General features: G+C 49.9%; 1 protein-coding gene across 1 annotated transcript in view; it reads left to right on the top strand.

Annotated features, from left to right (window-relative positions):
• The window catches only part of GRP (gastrin releasing peptide), a 36,350-nt gene extending 22,010 nt beyond the window's left edge, over positions 1 to 14,340 (top strand). The window contains exon 3 of the mRNA XM_069626540.1: positions 14,022 to 14,340. Within this exon, the coding sequence (XP_069482641.1) occupies positions 14,022 to 14,075 (54 nt within the window). The 3' untranslated portion in view covers positions 14,076 to 14,340. The remainder of the gene's footprint in view (positions 1 to 14,021) is intronic.
• The last annotated feature ends 2,578 nt before the right edge of the window (positions 14,341 to 16,918 follow it).

A 16,918-nucleotide genomic window follows, 5' to 3' on the forward strand; every position in this document is an offset into this window, starting at 1 on the left:
TCTTTGGCTGCTTGTGTGTACCCGAGTCTCCCATCCTATGGGGAAGCACCCGCGTCCTGCACCACTTTTCACCTAGTCACCTAATGCTCGCCCCAACATTTCCTTAATATTCCATATTAATGTAAACCATGCCCTGGGTTCTCTATGCGCTGTGCGCCTTTGCCCACCGAGGCCCGGCAGACTCTGCCATATAGTGCCTTGTTTTTGCAGGACTTCTACACCAAGGCAACTTCACAGGTTATTGTCTTGCAGGCATGCACCTCATCTCACCGGCTCATGCAGCAGTGCCCATACTGCACACCTCTCTGCATGTTCTGACATGTGCATGCTCACGCGAGTAGCCGGATAGTCTTCCTGTGCCCCTTCCTTGTCGTGGCATCTTTCTCCCGAACAGTCATCTGGGTCTGGTTCTCGATCCCAAAATGCAAATGAATGGCTAAGTAGACAGACAGATGGTTGTGTGTATAACCAGACAGACCTGCATCAACTGAGTGAGGCAGTGCGAATGGTTGAGTGGCGGCATGGACAGCCTTAGGGCAGGGAAGCCTGGGCGACTGCCCAGGGCGCCATTAGCTCCCCGCCACGCCATCTCAGGGGAGACTTCTAAGGTCAGAGGGGGTGCTAAATGTTTGTTTTGCGGCCCAGGGCACTGCCACCGCTAAGGCCAGCCCTGAGTGGAGGCTATTGAAAGGGAGCAAGAGTGGGAGGCAGCAGAGGCCGTTTGCAAAGTCGTGTAGGACACTGAGGGGAAGTCCTATAGATCCACGAAACAAGAAGAATGGCCAATAAGCGCTACCCTGTCTGAGACGTCAACCAATCCCGAGAAACTAAGGAACCTTAGAAGGAGGTGTCGGCCCATATAAATCAGGGAATGTCCTAACAGACGAGGCCGAGTTTTCCTGCATTGCTTGAAAGAGATGAACACCCCTTACACAGGTGCCTTAATCAGCAACTACAGCAATGTATCCCAAAAAACATTTACATGATCAAAGGAAATCAAATGGAAACATGCTGGGGCCGCTTCCAATCCCTGTAAACTAGCTCAGGGCGTTGGTGTCTTCTGCAGGCATATGCTTGTGTCCCGTGGGTCCACATTTCCCACGCCATTGAGATGGCTAATGAGGTATGTGCGCCTGCTGCAGAGATCTGTGTGTAACATGTGGGCGCAGATCCCGCCGCTAGGAAAGAAGAAAGCCCTTCGGAAGGTGCAGTTTACGAGAGGCCTTCTTCCAGCGCTCTGCAGTGTATGGGTGCTCATGTTTCCACTTGGCTTCTTCTGGGGTTACAGCGCCCCCATGCATTGACGGTCAATCGCTGCTTCCACAGAGACAGCAGCATCTCGCGAGATGAGGGAGGGTAATCACTGCGACTGGGAGAGGAGAGTGACACTTTCAGTGGTCGTGTGAAACGATAGGGCAAACATCCTAGCAAGGGTTTACATTTCTGCTGTTTCGCGATCACAGGAGGCCCCGACCCACTTAAAGCCCTGGGCTGTCCATAGGCATAGAAGTATATATTATTATGCACAAGCAATAGGTAAACTCGCCATCAATGTATTTTTCTCGGTTACAAGAGTGCTGAATCTCTCTCTAACACGACCTAAAAAATTGGTTTAATTTGCGAACATTTAATGTGAATATAGGAGTGTATGCCATAAGCATTTAAAATACCCATGGCCCGTCACGATTTCCTTCGAGCCATGTTATATTATTGATAACTCGTGAGCAGAATGTTGGCTGCCAGCGCTAGTCTCAGCAACACTAACCTATTGAGAAAGGGCCCTGAACAGCACACGCTGTCCAATAAATTAAGCAAAACAAAGGCAGGCGATATCGTCACCATCGGGAAGTGGCGCATCGGCAGGACCAGCTTGCGTAAAGAGGAGCACGCGCCCCAGGCCCTTCCAAGCCCCTCTCGGGGCGAGAGGGTGCTGCTGTGTCGATAAACACTGCCTCCCGGGGCAGTGCAGTAAATCTTTCACCAGGATGGTGTGAGTGGTTCACGGGGATAAAGAGGGGGGCGGGGGGGACTTTACAGCCCAGGAGCGTGTCGTGGGACCTTCACCGTCAGCCATGTTGCCTGCTGCGTCACTGCTCATCCTAACAGTCTATCTGTTAGATACGCGCCTTTTTAAGGAGACTCGACGTTTCTAGAGCGTCACCTGGGAATACACACGAAGAACCATTAATTTACACTGTGTATATTTAAATGTAATTGGTAAATTTTTTACATTCAAGGCACTGAATGCTGGTGCGCAGTGCTTAAAGTGGGGTGAGAAATCCAGGGGCCTGTAAAGAGGGCGTGTGGTCTAAATGGTGTGTGCGGCCTGAAGTCTGCTGTGCAAGGCGTGGAACCCACACATTTTAGAACATGTTATTAAATGCAGTGCAGGGAATGCGCTGGAAGACGACGGAGCGGGTCGCCGGCAAACATTTATCTTGGTTTATTTATTTACATCAGTAAAGCGCACAACTGCCCTCGGGCATCGCAGCGCTCTTAAGAAGGCTTACGTAGTTACATAAGTGCTTGTGAGGATACAGGCATACATGCATGTTGCCTAACCCCATATTGCAGGGCAGCGGCGGCAAGTAATGCATAGAGTCAAGCCCGGTGGCATAGGCATGATGGCCAGCCCCTCTTGAAGGGTGGCAACAGCAAGTAATGCAAAGAGTCAGTACAGGTGGCACAGCCAAGCAGCCTGACCCCATGATGAGGGCGGCGGCACATACAATGCCTGAGGGCAAATCCGGTGGCATAAGCAGGATGGCCAGCCCTATCTTGCGGGGTGGCTGCAGCAAGTAATGGGAGTAATGCAAAGAGTCAGTGTGGGTGGTACAGACACGCAGCATCACACAGCATACGGGCGACTATGGGGGTGGGGGAGACACACACAGCAAACAGGCGACTATGGGGGTGGGGGAGACACGCACAGCATATGGGCGACTATGGGGGTGGGGAGAGACATGCACAGCATACGGGCGACTATGGGGTGGGGGAGACACGCACAGCAAACGGGCGACTATGGGGGTGGGGGAGACACGCACAGCATATGGGCGACTATGGTGGTGGGGAGAGACATGCACAGCATACGGGCGACTATGGGGGTGGGGCAGACACGCACAGCAAACGGGCGACTATGGGGTCGGGGGAGACACGCACAGCATATGGGCGACTATGGGTGTGGGGGGAGACACAGCATACGGGCGACTATGGGGGTGGGGGAGACACGCACAGCAAACGGGTGACTATGGGGGTGAGGGGAGACACGCACAGCATATGGGCGACTATGGGGTTGGGAGGAGACATGCACAGCAAACGGGCGACTATGGGGGTGGGGGAGACACGCACAGCATATGGGCGACTATGGGTGTGGGGTGAGACACACACAGCATATGGGCGACTATGGGTGTGGCTGGAGACACGCACAGCATATGGGCGACTATGGGGGTGGGGAGAGACATGCACAGCATATGGGCAACTATGGGGGTGGGGAGAGACACGCACAGCATACTGGCGACTATGGGTGTGGCTGGAGACACGCACAGCATATGGGCAACTATGGGGGCGGGGGGAGACACGCACAGCATACGGGCGACTATGGGGGTGGGGGGAGACACGCACAGCAAACGGGCGACTATGGGGGTGGCTGGAGACACGCACAGCATATGGGCGACTATGGGTGTGGGGGAGACACGCACAGCATATGGGCGACTATGGGGGTGGGGGGAGACACGCACAGCAAACGGGCGACTATGGGGGTGAGGGGCGACACGCACAGCATATGGGCAACTATGGGTGTGGGGTGAGACACGCAAAGCATATGGGCGACTATGGGGTTGGGGGGAGACACGCACAGCATATGGGCTGGAGACACACAGCATATGGGCGACTATGGGGGTGGGGGGAGACACGCACAGCAAACGGGCGACTATGGGGGTGGCTGGAGACACGCACAGCATATGGGCGACTATGGGTGTGGGGGAGACACGCACAGCATATGGGCGACTATGGGGGTGGGGGGAGACACGCACAGCAAACGGGCGACTATGGGGGTGAGGGGAGACAAGCACAGCATATGGGCAACTATGGGTGTGGGGTGAGACACGCACAGCATATGGGCGACTATGGGGTTGGGGGGAGACACGCACAGCATATGGGCGACTATGGGGGTGAGGGGAGACACGCACAGCATATGGGCAGCTATGGATGTGGCTGGAGACACGCACAGCATATGGGTGACTATGGGGGTGGGGGGAGACACGCACAGCATACGGGCGACTATGGGTGTGGGGGAGACACGCACAGCATATGGGCGACTATGGGGGTGGGGGGAGACCCGCACAGCAAACGGGCGACTATGGGGGTGAGGGGAGACACGCACAGCATATGGGCGACTATGGGTGTGGGGGAGACACGCACAGCATATGGGCGACTATGGGGGTGGGGGGAGACACGCACAGCAAACGGGCAACTATGGTGGTGAGGGGAGACACGCACAGCATATGGGAAACTATGGGTGTGGGTTGAGACACGCACAGCATACGGGTGACTATGGGGGTGGGGGAAGACACGCACAGCATACAGGCGACTATGGGGGTGAGGGGAGACACGCACAGCATATGGGCGACTATGGGGGTGGCGGGAGACACGCACAGCATATGGGCAGCTATGGGTGTGGCTGGAGACACGCACAGCATATGGGCGACTATGGGGGTGGCTGGAGACACGCACAGCATATGGGCGACTATGGGGGTGGCTGGAGACACGCACAGCATATGGGCGACTATGGGGGTGGGGGAGACACGCACAGCATATGGGCGACTATGGGTGTGGGGGAGACACGCACAGCATATGGGCAGCTATGGGTGTGGCTGGAGACACGCACAGAATATGGGCGACTATGGGAGTGGGGGGAGACACGCACAGCATACGGGCGACTATGGGGGTGGGGGGAGACACTCACAGCATACGGGCGACTATGGGGGTGGGGGGAGACACGCACAGCATACGGGCGACTATGGGGGTGAGGGGAGACACGCACAGCATATGGGCAGCTATGGGTGTGGCTGGAGACACGCACAGCATATGGGCGACTATGGGTGTGGCTGGAGACACGCACAGCATATGGACAACTATGGGGTGGGGGGAGACACGCACAGCATACGGGCGACTATGGGGGTGAGGGGAGACACGCACAGCATATGGGCAGCTATGGGTGTGGCTGGAGACACGCACAGCATATGGGCGACTATGGGTGTGGCTGGAGACACGCACAGCATATGGACAACTATGGGGGCGGGGGGAGACACGCACAGCATACGGGCAACATTCTTTGCAGCCCTGTCCCCCACAACCCTCTCAAATGAATCCCAACTTCCATTATTCTCTCTAAAATGTTTCTTACAGCATCCGATAATGCTCTTTGCTTTTATGCAAATCGCCAGGATTGGGTTCTATGAAGAGATACTGTAGTGGTTACGTGGCCTGGACCAAGGCCGTTGCCCCCACACACTTCTCTCCCACGGCCCCAGTCCTCCAAGGTACAGAGGGTTCCCCCAATAGATTTTCCCCATTTCCAGCAATGATTAAATGACCACCAGTATTAGTGTGCCATTGACCCCCACCCCCCCCCACCCCCCCACCCCCCCACACGCACCCTCCTCCCCACAGCTGCAGTTTTATGCAGCCTCCAAAGGGCTTTATGTGGCAAGCGGTCTATTGAATAAAAGTAAAGAAATCCAGCACCTCCAAAGTAGCGGGGGGGTGGGGAGGGTGGGTGGGTGCAGCATTTCTTCTCTACGCCAGGACTGGAGTAACGCCTTATTGTGTCATAAACATGTCCAATGCTTATTAGTTTTATTGCAAGAACTCAATTACATTCTTGACTCCCCTAGCCTCCACCACCAATTTCGTAAACGCGTTACTACAGTTACTTAGTTACTTTTGTAATCAAATACTTAGTTGCTTTCAATAGTTACCACAGAAAAAATGATGTTTAGCTCAGTTTGAGTGAATAGTTCCTCGCGTTTCTGATATCTCGGGTAGAGAAAGCGGCGGGGAGCATTTCCCCATCGGGCCCCGTTATTTGATCCGAGCGAATCTTGTCCATTTTATCGACCTCGATTCAAAGCGTGATATCATGCCGCCATCACCTGTGGCAAGGGCCGAAAAGAAATGTTTGCTCAAAATGAGGGATGCAGGGGTTAAATGACTGCGGCGTGCTTCAGCACTTCAAGCCCGAAAGCTTTACTTGGAAACCATTGCAACTGGGGCGTCCGCAATGATTCCTTAAATTATGTTTTTAGTTCTTGTCTGACGTCAAGAGTATGCCTTATGAGGTAGGTGCTGGATTGCTTTTGTTTTATTCAATGGACTGTTTGCCACATAAAGATGGGCTTTACATGGGAGCCAGTCTATTGAATGAACGATTAGCGATGCAGCACCTACCTGATAGCACAGTGGATGTTACGATGGTTTCTTATGGACGCCCCTCAGGTTTGAATCCTGTCAATGGAGTCGGAAATTAAACACATTTTAAAAAATGTAGATTTGATTGTCTTTAGCCCCTGGCCTCGGATGTTTTGTGCAATGGCTTGGTAGAGCCCCAGAGGCAATGTGCATGATCCACTACCGACAGTCATCTTATGCTTTTGTTGGTGGCCACAGGTGCAGAGTCATCTTTTTGTATGGGAAGTCTACTACAGTAAGGGATGCCGACGACAGGGTCTTTCACTCTTTTCAGTTGAAATGGCCTTCGGGCCTCTGGGCAGCAGGAGTTTTGAAGAGGGGTGGGTTGAAAGCTGTTGCCTCCATGCACAATATTTTTCTAATTCAGGTCATTACATGCGTGCATTACATGTGTGCTTCTCAGTCCTTTGCTGGCACCCTTAGGCCATCCACGCAATGATATGGTATGACATGATAGTTTATTTATATAGCGCCTATACACAATGTGTTTCAAAGCTCTTCAAGGCAAGGAGGGAACAAGGGAAAATGCAACAACATTTTCACAGGCCATGAACAGTAATGATGTGAAATTAACTATCGTCCTCGGCCTGACGACATTTCAGATAGTGCAAGAGCTAAGAAAAAAATAAGGAAGGGAGGGGGAGAGTGGAAGGAAATGGAAACAGGCAGCTACTGTACTAGGCCTGACAACATTTCAGATAGTGCTGGGAGGGGTGTGGGGGGCAATTATGGGAGGGTGGAGGAGACAGACAAGGTTGCTATCATACTAGGTCCAGGGAAAATTCTGATAGAGTAAGTGAATAGGATAAAGTAAGGCGGAGGAGTTGAGGAGATAGGAAAAGGGAGAAAGGGTGAGGAGGGGAGAACAGAGAGTAAGCAGTCAAAAAGAGTGGAGAAGCAAGAGGGAAGAGCGAACACATTTGCAGAAGTCAGTAGTAACACATCATGTTGCAAGCCAGGATACAAGATGAAGATGGGAACAGCATGATTCAGGGCCACCTGAGTACAAGATGCAAAGGAAGTTCAGCATGAGAATTGAGAAAGGGTGACGCACTGTGAATCAATCTGGGCTTTGCATTATCCAGCAGCGGTCTTATCATCATGTTGCCTACTTTAGCATTTTGCTGACATAGAGAGATGAATAGCTTTTCATAACTACACCCTGCGAGTGCTCGAGTGTACTTTGGGAGGATTACAATGGTGTGTGTGGGGTCTTGGGAGGCTTATCTTTGGCGTTTTGCGTGAAGGAGGAAGGCCCGGTTCAGGTGATAAACTGTGCAGAGCATCCAATGAAGTAGCGGGCAGTGCTTCGCCTGCCTCATGAACACACACACCTGTGATGGGTGCTCCCACACATCCCTTCTGTCTCATGTTTTTTGCCATGGACAGGGGGCAGCGCTGCATCCTGCCTACCCACACTCCTTTGTTCCAGTGCCTTTCTTTCACACACCTCACAAGACTCCTCTGTTGCTTCTGGATCTGTCAACAATTCCAGGCGTGGTTGTCCCGCACATCCATGGCCATGCAGCCCAAGAAAGAGGAGGGCCCTGTTGCCCAACTAGGAGCGACCCAGAGCTAAGGGCTAGTTGATATACTTCTTTTATAAATAAAATAAGTGTCATGTAACAAAGTAGCCTGGGACTAAGCGCTCAAGCCCAAACGAAGAAAGGCTCTTTTTATGGAGGTGACAACGGGGTGAAACCCTTGAGGAGGTGCCCAGATAACAGGGCAGTATCCTCCTTCCTCCCCCTTGGGTAAGGGGGAAGGGTTGGACAAAAGCCATCGAAGCGAGATGTTTAGCCCGGGAAGAGTGTGAGGGGGCGGGAAGCCCGCAAAACATGCTGAGAAGCCTGCGAAAGGGCAACAAAGGAAGGGGGCGTGCCCTTGAGGATAAGAGCGGTGTGGAGCGCTGGCAGCACCATCTTGTCTCCCAACAAGCGCCAGAGGAACGAGATCGGGAGCAGTTTTTTCCTCCCACCCACCCTACATAAGGATTTCAGTAGCAAGGAAAGTGCAAGGCTTCGCCGTTGCAGTCGCAGAACGGTGAAGCAGTGTTTTAGCGACCAGTGACACTGTAGTTGCTACTAACGAGCTGTGTGGAAAGCGAGAAGGGTTTTCGCTCCTCTAACAATCAGTGCTCCTCTGAGGCCTAGCGGCAAGGGCGTTGTATCGATGAGGGCTCGGCTTCCACTGACAGAAACGGCACTCCTCAAGCCCAGGATCACCTGCAAGGGCTGACGGGGCATAGACAATAAGGGTTGGGGGAGCTTTGGCCTAGAGTGGACTTGGTTGGAAAATAGGGAAAGCAATGTTATGAGATGGAGCAGTTGGCTGGTCGCCGCACCTGGAGAACAATTTCACAACGTTTGGTTTTGCTGTGATGAGAAGCATTTAGTGTTTAGTAATGTTGTGAAAATAAATCTGCTGCTTTTTATGCCAATGAAAGAAAAATGTCTCCATCCGCCCTTTTTCCAAAAGAGGGAGATAAGGGTAACTAATGGAAAGAGAAATACTGTTGGTATAACTATGGACAAATGCCGAGGTTATGAAGCAGACAACTGCCTTCGGGGAATAATGTGGCAGAGTCTCCCATCATTACACACAGGTTCCCTGGTTTACAATAGGCACACTATGTGTTATAGGAGGGCTGGTGCACAGCTCGTCAGTTTCACAACGCCCACGCATAGACCACGCCGTTTATTTTCCAAGTGACAGTATTTTGCATAAATAAAGGAATCTGTGGCTCAGTGGCCTAATGCATCCACTACAGGGGCCTGTGTTTGACCCCATGATCACGGGTTCAAATCCTGTCAGGTCCACTTAGCCCTTCTACGTCCCGAGGTTGATAAAAGCAGTAACATTAAGTCGGGTAGCAATAAATATCTGTTATCTGTCAATAGCATCAAGATACCCCTCTGGGATGAACGTGTGTTCTACATTTGCACCTGGTATGTTTTGCCTGAATACGATGCAGGAATCCTTCCTCTTCTATTTTCCTGAATTTTCCAGAATCTCAAGACTGAGACAATGTTTAATATTTCAATGTTTGTATATCAATTAGCATTCGATAGATTTCATACAATGTATGATTCCCTTAATGCGTGTATAAATTATGAAACTGACGAGAAATAAAAAAAATAAGTGTTTGCAAAGCCAATGGGTTTGGCTTTGATAAATCATTGGAAACAGCCGGTGAGGAGTGAGGGAGGGTCTAGCGGCAAGATAATGGAGGAAATGAAAGGGGGAGGAGCAACGAGAACATGGGGGGAGGGATAGTGGGTTGACGAGGAGCAAAGGAATTGGTGAGGAAGGAGTAAAAGAGAAGTGAGGAAAGAGTGGGGCCCACAGGGAGCTTATGCAGACTATCAGGCAGACATTGTGGTGCTAGAGTGTGTTGAGGGTTGGGTCATGGCCAAAGCACTGGTGCATGTCTGCCTCCACAAATGCCATCCTCCCTGCTCCATATGCCATAGCATTCATTTTCACTAGTACTGTGGTGCTCAAGCTCCTCATATGTGCCAAAACTCATGAAAGTAAATGAATGCTTAACATGCCTTTGGAAATAAAATGATATGCAAGCTAATGCATTGCTTTACCTGGTGGCGCAGGTGTACATGATTCACTTCAGCATGAGCATAGAATGAACAATTTACACCTCTGAAATTCTGACTTCTATCATACACCTTTCTTAGTCATTGGATAATGTTCGCTAGATTCCGAATTAAATCGAATTCAAATGAAATCTGTAAAATGGGTGGTGCAAACATCTCCTACTTTTCACTCATAATTAGGAAATATCTCACCAATGCAGTGGGGTATGTCGGTAAGATAGCTCAGCAGGTTGATCTCTTGTTGTTGCGATCTATGTGTCATCTGCAGGTCGAAGCTTCGAATTCCGGCACGGCCAACTCAGCCTTGCTTCCTTCCGAGGTCGATAAATGAGTACCAACTTTGGTTGGGATGATGATGATGTATGTAAATATGTTCTATGCACAGGACTTAGGCGTAAGCGCTGTATAAATTGTAAATCATTATCACAGCAGAGGCCTTTTGGCCGATGGCTCTGAGAACTATCTTGAATCATTTTCCAAATATAGTTCATGACCTGTAACATTCTTCAAGGGGGACGGCCCAGTGCTTGCTCAGGCAGGTGGTCGTTATCAAAAAACAACATCTTTTGGGGGGAAAAACTGCAAGGAAGCAGATCAAGATGGAAGAACAGGTATTGGGGTGGGGACATTCATTAATATTTGGAAAAAATCAGGGTAATATTTACTTAATATCCATAAAGCGTACACACACTACATGAACGAGAGCGCTTAATGGTGGCATGTTTAGAGAGTGGGGTCAGCACGAAAGAACCAGAAGTGTCACTGCTACACCAGCCATTGAATCAGCCTCATCCATAGAACGTCCCATTTCTGTAGGTCTTTCCCAACAGGGCAAAGTTAGATTCATCCTTCTGGAGCCTTCCAGCCTGGAGACTGGTCTCTGTGTCTTCCAGCCTGGAGCCAGGTCTGCGTGTCTTCCAGCCTGGAGCCAGGACTGCATGTCTTCCAGCCTGGAGCCAGGACTGCATGTCTTCCAGCCTGGAGCCAGGGCTGCATGTCTTCCAGCCTGGAGCCAGGGCTGCATGTCTTCCAGCCTGGAGCCAGGTCTCTGTGTCTTCCTGTCTGGAGCCAGGTCTCTGTGTCTTCCAGCCTGGAGCCAGGTCTGCATGCCTTCCAGCCAGAAGCCAGGGCTGCATGTCTTCCAGCCTGGAGCCAGGACTGCATGCCTTCCAGCCTGGAGCCAGGGCTGCATGTCTTCCAGCCTGGAGCCAGGACTGCATGCCTTCCAGCCTGGAGCCAGGGATGCATGTCTTCCAGCCTGGAGCCAGGACTGCATGTCTTCCAGCCTGGAGCCAGGGCTGCATGCCTTCCAGCCTGGAGCCAGGGCTGCATGTCTTCCAGCCTGGAGTCAGGGCTGCATGCCTTCCAGCCTGGAGCCAGGTCTCCGTGTCTTACAGCCTAGAGCCAGGGCTGCGTGTCTTCCATCCTGGAGCCAGGGCTGCGTGTCTTCCAGCCTGGAGCCAGGACTGCGTGTCTTCCAGCCTGGAGCCAGGGCTGCGTGCCTTCCAGCCTGGAGCCAGGGCTGCGTGTCTTCCAGCCTGGAGCCAGGGCTACGTGTCTTCCAGCCTGGAGCCAGGTCTGCGTGTCTTCCAGCCTGGAGCCAGGACTGCGTGTCTTCCAGCCTGGAGCCAGGTCTGCATGTCTTCCAGCCTGGAGCCAGGTCTCCATTTCTTTCAGCCTGGAGCCAGGGCTGCGTGTCTTCCAGCCTGGAGCCAGGGCTGTGTGTCTTCCAGCCTGGAGCCAGGGCGGCGTGTCTTCCAGCCTGGAGCCAGGGCTGCATGCCTTCCAGCCTAGAGCCCGGGCTGCATCTGGAGATCGATGAGGAGTCTGTGAAGTCTGGCGAAGAGGAAGTAAAGAGTACCCTTAACCAGGAAGCATCCAAATACCTCATGAATATGAATGCAGAAAATAGGCGAACACATTACAAGGCGTTTTCCTTAAGCTAGGAACTGGAGCAAGGAATGTTTTTTTGGGAGAACCAGGAGTCATATAGTTCACTAATTTAGAGATATAGGGGCTCATTACAAGTTTGCCGGTCGGGAAATAAGGTGCCTGTAACAACGTGTACCGGCACCTTCTCGGACCTTCAAGTCTGCCGGTAGGGGCTGTGATCCACCTGCCAGTAGTTGAGGCCGCTGCTGGCAGACAGTTGCCACAATCAATGGCACTGCCGGTGCCTGTGATTGCGGCATCCCCTTCCCATGGGGTCCTATGGGACAACACGGGAATGAGGATATACCAGCGTCACCTCCACCCGTAATATCCCAGTAACACCGGGATATCGGGCGGCGGAGACAGTACAGTAGTTCCCCGGTGTCCTGCCGGAATTACCAGCGTGCTACCGGGAACGCATAATGAGCCTGCATGCCTATGCTTCAATGGGACCAATACAAAGAGGAAAGTCAAAAAGGTATATTATGGAAGTTAAGAGAAATACTAGAGTGGAAGCGTGCTGGAAGGCTCTGCAACATCTTAGCATTAGACAGGAAAATAGAAGTCCTAGATGGGTCCGGCAGTTCTTACCTGCCGCCATTTTCTTATTGTCTTACCTGCCACTGAAATCTAAAACCTACTTTTTTGGTGATGTTCTAAAAACCTAAATGTTGGCTTTCTTTCAGCCTTATCTCAATTATGTAATACAAATCATTTCTTTTTGAAGCTCTTCAATCCCAAAAATTCCAATCACTATAATGTCAGTTCCTGCTATTACCAAACTCAGCAATTCTCATTTTATTGACCTCATAAAGATGAAAGGCTGAGTCTGCACTGCTGGATCTGGACCTGTGACCTATTGATACAAATAGATTTATGCATTGGGCTAATACATTTACCAGGCTTATGTAGCAACATATATTCCTGATTTTAATCTGGGCAGTAGGAGGTGGGGCCGTCTAGCATCCCGGGCAATTCACTGTCAAGTCATGGGACTATGCAACCACCAGCTTCAGTAGCAGTCGGGGTTCCCACCTCCACAATGGCACTGGCTTCCTTTGGTGTTAGGGACCCCACTAGATATTGACCACTGTTGCAATGCAGCTAGGAGTGTACACCGTCACCCTGTTAAGGTGGAGGTGTATTTATACACATTTGCCATCTACCACTACCCATAGCAATAGTGTTACTCCACTAGGTGTCGCTCTACCGGAACAGGTGAGCCAAAATCTAAAAAACAAAATACTTGAGCCAGTAAGGAGACATGTTATGGCATAGACAGAACATATGCTTTTCTCAGGTTTAAGACTCCCATTTGTGCTGCACGTGTGAGATGGGCCTGGCCAGAGGCATAGACAGGGTAGGCCTGAGCGGGCAAAGCCCACCTAAAATCTGTAAATACCCTCTCAGCAGCGCTTTGTGGGCATTTACAGATTTTCATGTCACTGCGGTGGCTCCAACTACATTAGCTTCAGGCCCCACCTGTTAGACAATCCTAGCTACGTCCCTCGTGATGGCAGGTATGATCCTCATTCTAATGCCCGGGCATTCTCGGGTACGATTCTGCACTAAAAGTGTGGACAATCTGTGGTAGCCCTCTACCAGCGGGTGGCTGTATCCGCACCCATGCACCCAGCACCTGAGAGTAAGCAGCCTGAAGGTGAGTGTTCATTGCTGTGGCCTCATAGTGTGGATACCTGCACCAGCCCAGAGGGTAATCCTTACCCCACCTCCACACACACACGCACATCCTCAGGTGTACCACACCTAAATATGGCGACTGCGCTACCCGCCACCGAGTGGTCTTTAGGCAGTGGGGAACAGTTTACTATCTCCATGCTATACACTGGGTCCTCGGATTCAGATTTTGGTTTAGTTTTTGACCTATGTGACCAATTGATGCTATGGTTTAGATCAATCATAATAAACCACAAGAGATATGTTTCGTTACTGTATGATTCTCTTGTACATGGAAATATTAAAACTAAAGTCTGTTTTTCATTTTTACAGATGCTGGACTATCTTTTTCAAGTAATGAACATGAAAGAAAATACCCCAAGCTGAAAATGATTCAAAGTGATCGACTGGAATCTTGATGACGCGGCATCCCAGGCCGCGGAGGCGCGCTTCTTAAACACTTGATTGTAGCAAATAACAAATGCGATTTCCTTTCTGTAAACAGGATTTTATCTTGGTGTAAAATACATAACGATTGTGTGTTCAGAATTAACTAAATGTGTTGTTTCAAGCAGATAATGTCTTGTTTGTACTGCTTTGCTGTAAATAATTGACGTGGAATGGTCTTTCAATTACATGCTTTATTTTACCACCTGCGTGTCTGATCTGTTAATCTTTTAGACGGAAACCTAATGGTATTTCATGTACAAAGAAAGGTGTAGGACACGCCAGTGATTCCATGTCGCTGAAGACAAGCACTGGGAGAAACACAAGAGGTTTTGGCTGTCATATACCAAGTGCAGCCTAGAATCCCCCAAACCATTTCCTGTCACAACCAAAGGAGAGCAATCACGTTAACACCAATACAAGTGATAACAACTATTTATGTACTTAGCAGACAACATGCACACGAATACAAAACAGGAGAGAATAATCAGCAGGATTCTGTCAGGCCATGGAGACCTGGAACTCTGTCCAGTCTATTGACAGAAGAGGCAACACATTGCAACTAAGACACACACAGACTATTCCCCTTTAAAAAAAAACAAGATTTGATGATTTTGATAGGTTATTTATAACGCACCTCATACCCAGAGGTTTCTAAGCGCAGACACGGGGATCGAACCTGTGTGGCTCCGTGTCGTTTTGCTTTCAAGGTGAGCACATTGCTGCTGAGCTATCCTGTTGCACGACAAAAATAAATACACGGTGGGAGGGATGCCCCATCATTAAGCGGTTTGTGAATTTACATGCATATGCATCTACCTCTACCAAGAAACGAGGAGAGGGACACATGGCAAGTGCCTGTGAGGAGGGGGAACACTTTTTAATTCAAGAGCATTTTTCCATTGTCGTGGGAATTGGCACACTGCCATGCTACCGCAGGAGTCTGCATTATGGAAAATTGTTTCAGTGGAAATTATCATGCAAATAGGGAGTGAGAAAAACGTTATTTTACATCTGCAGTGATAACATCTACTGGGCAGGGGGAAATGGGTCTTTGGGGAAAATATATTGGTGTATTATGTACAGTGGCCACAGCAGAAGGCCGTGGCTAGTGGGCCTCGCAGATACATATTGGTGCAACATGTAGAGTGGCCACGGCCAAAGGCTGTGCCCATTGGCCATGGCTGAAGGCTGAATGCTGAGGCTCGTGGCCAGTGGGCCCTGAATAAACTATAGTACGCCAAAACCCTTGTAATACGGTGAACAAACATTAGTTAAGAGAGTTAAGGTGATCAGATTTAATGCAACAAACCCCTTAAAATTCTGATGATGTGGAAAGTGATGGCCATCTGTTTTCTTTCCCTCTCTTCTCGCCCACTCATCCATAATGCTTTTAACCTTTCAACCATTTCTCCTTTGTTCAATATGTTTTATTGTATCAATGTTATTGAGAAAGAGGTTATTGAGAAAGGTGCTCTTCAGACATATTCACAGGATACCAAAGTTGCGGACAATTTTGTAGCCGAGAAATTAATGAAAGACCTGCACTGACAGTGACAGGGTTGCAGGTACAGGACCCAGATAAACCAATCCCACAAGCAAGTCTATTATTTTCCTTTTGGCAGAGGCGTTGCTAGGGGGGGGGCTAAGGGGGCTATAGCCCCGGATCTTTTGGTTGTAGCCCTGGATGGAAGCTCAGGTGCTACAATGAAAATGCTAGCTAGCCCCGAGTCCCACCAGCCCCGACATTAGCTTAGCCCCTGATCTTTTCCCGACCTAGCAACACCCCAGGGTTTTGGAATGATATATTTTAAGAAGTAATGTTTGGGCACTTTGAAAAGTCAATCATGTAAATAATAGTATTGAAACTAGTAAAACGAATTATGACAGAGGCACTGACCATCACAGTCACTCTGATTTCAAAAACAGGGCACGGCCAAAAGGAATTTGTATAATATACACTCATGGCTGTATGTAACAGACACCTGCAGCTACACTGAGATTTAAGCAAAAAGATTGGATATGGGGTCAGATTGAAGAACCTAATTCTGAGTCTGTTACACGTTAATTTGGCTGGATTCATGAAAGATCCACAAATATGACAACACAAACAAAATGATGAACTCAATTCCCATGACCAATGGCTATACAGCTGCTTGGCACCAGGGTGGGATGGGGCTTCACAAGTCTGCTCCTTTGCAAGAATTGTGTTGAGATGATTCTGTCAATCGGATGCTCGCTTCCTAGGAGACTTCCATTCAGGAACAAGGCAAGGTTTTGAAGTTTGAAACTGGAAAATGATTGGGCATGATTTTAGCTTTTAACTTTGAAACATTGCCTGGGACGCTTAGAGATGTACAAGATATTATTAGGAAAAGACGTAGGCCCTGATTCACAGAACGTTTTCCTATGGGGTTGCACCATTATAAAACACTTCCATGAATCAGGCCCGTAAGCGGGACCAGGCTCCAACTCTCAACCTTTGCAGATAATAGCAATCTGTCAGGTAGGAATGCGGTTGCCACCGTTCAACGTTATAATTACAGTTAATTCATCCTGCTATGATATGATATTTTATTTGTTTCGCGCTCGCACACAAGTGTTTCAGAGCGCGACAAGGCAAGGGAGGGAGGGGAACAGGGAAGAGCAGAACAGCGATCTTACTAGGCCCAGTGACATTGAGAACACGCAAGTGCATGAGAAAGGGAAAGGGGAAAAGTGCATGGAAGGGGGAGAGTGGAAAGTGCCGAGCCGAGGGGAACAAATATATAATAACATATAAA

Source organism: Ambystoma mexicanum, chromosome 6p (assembly GCF_040938575.1).
Source record: "Ambystoma mexicanum isolate Mex_15411 chromosome 6p, UKY_AmexF1_1, whole genome shotgun sequence".
NCBI lineage: Eukaryota > Metazoa > Chordata > Amphibia > Caudata > Ambystomatidae > Ambystoma > Ambystoma mexicanum.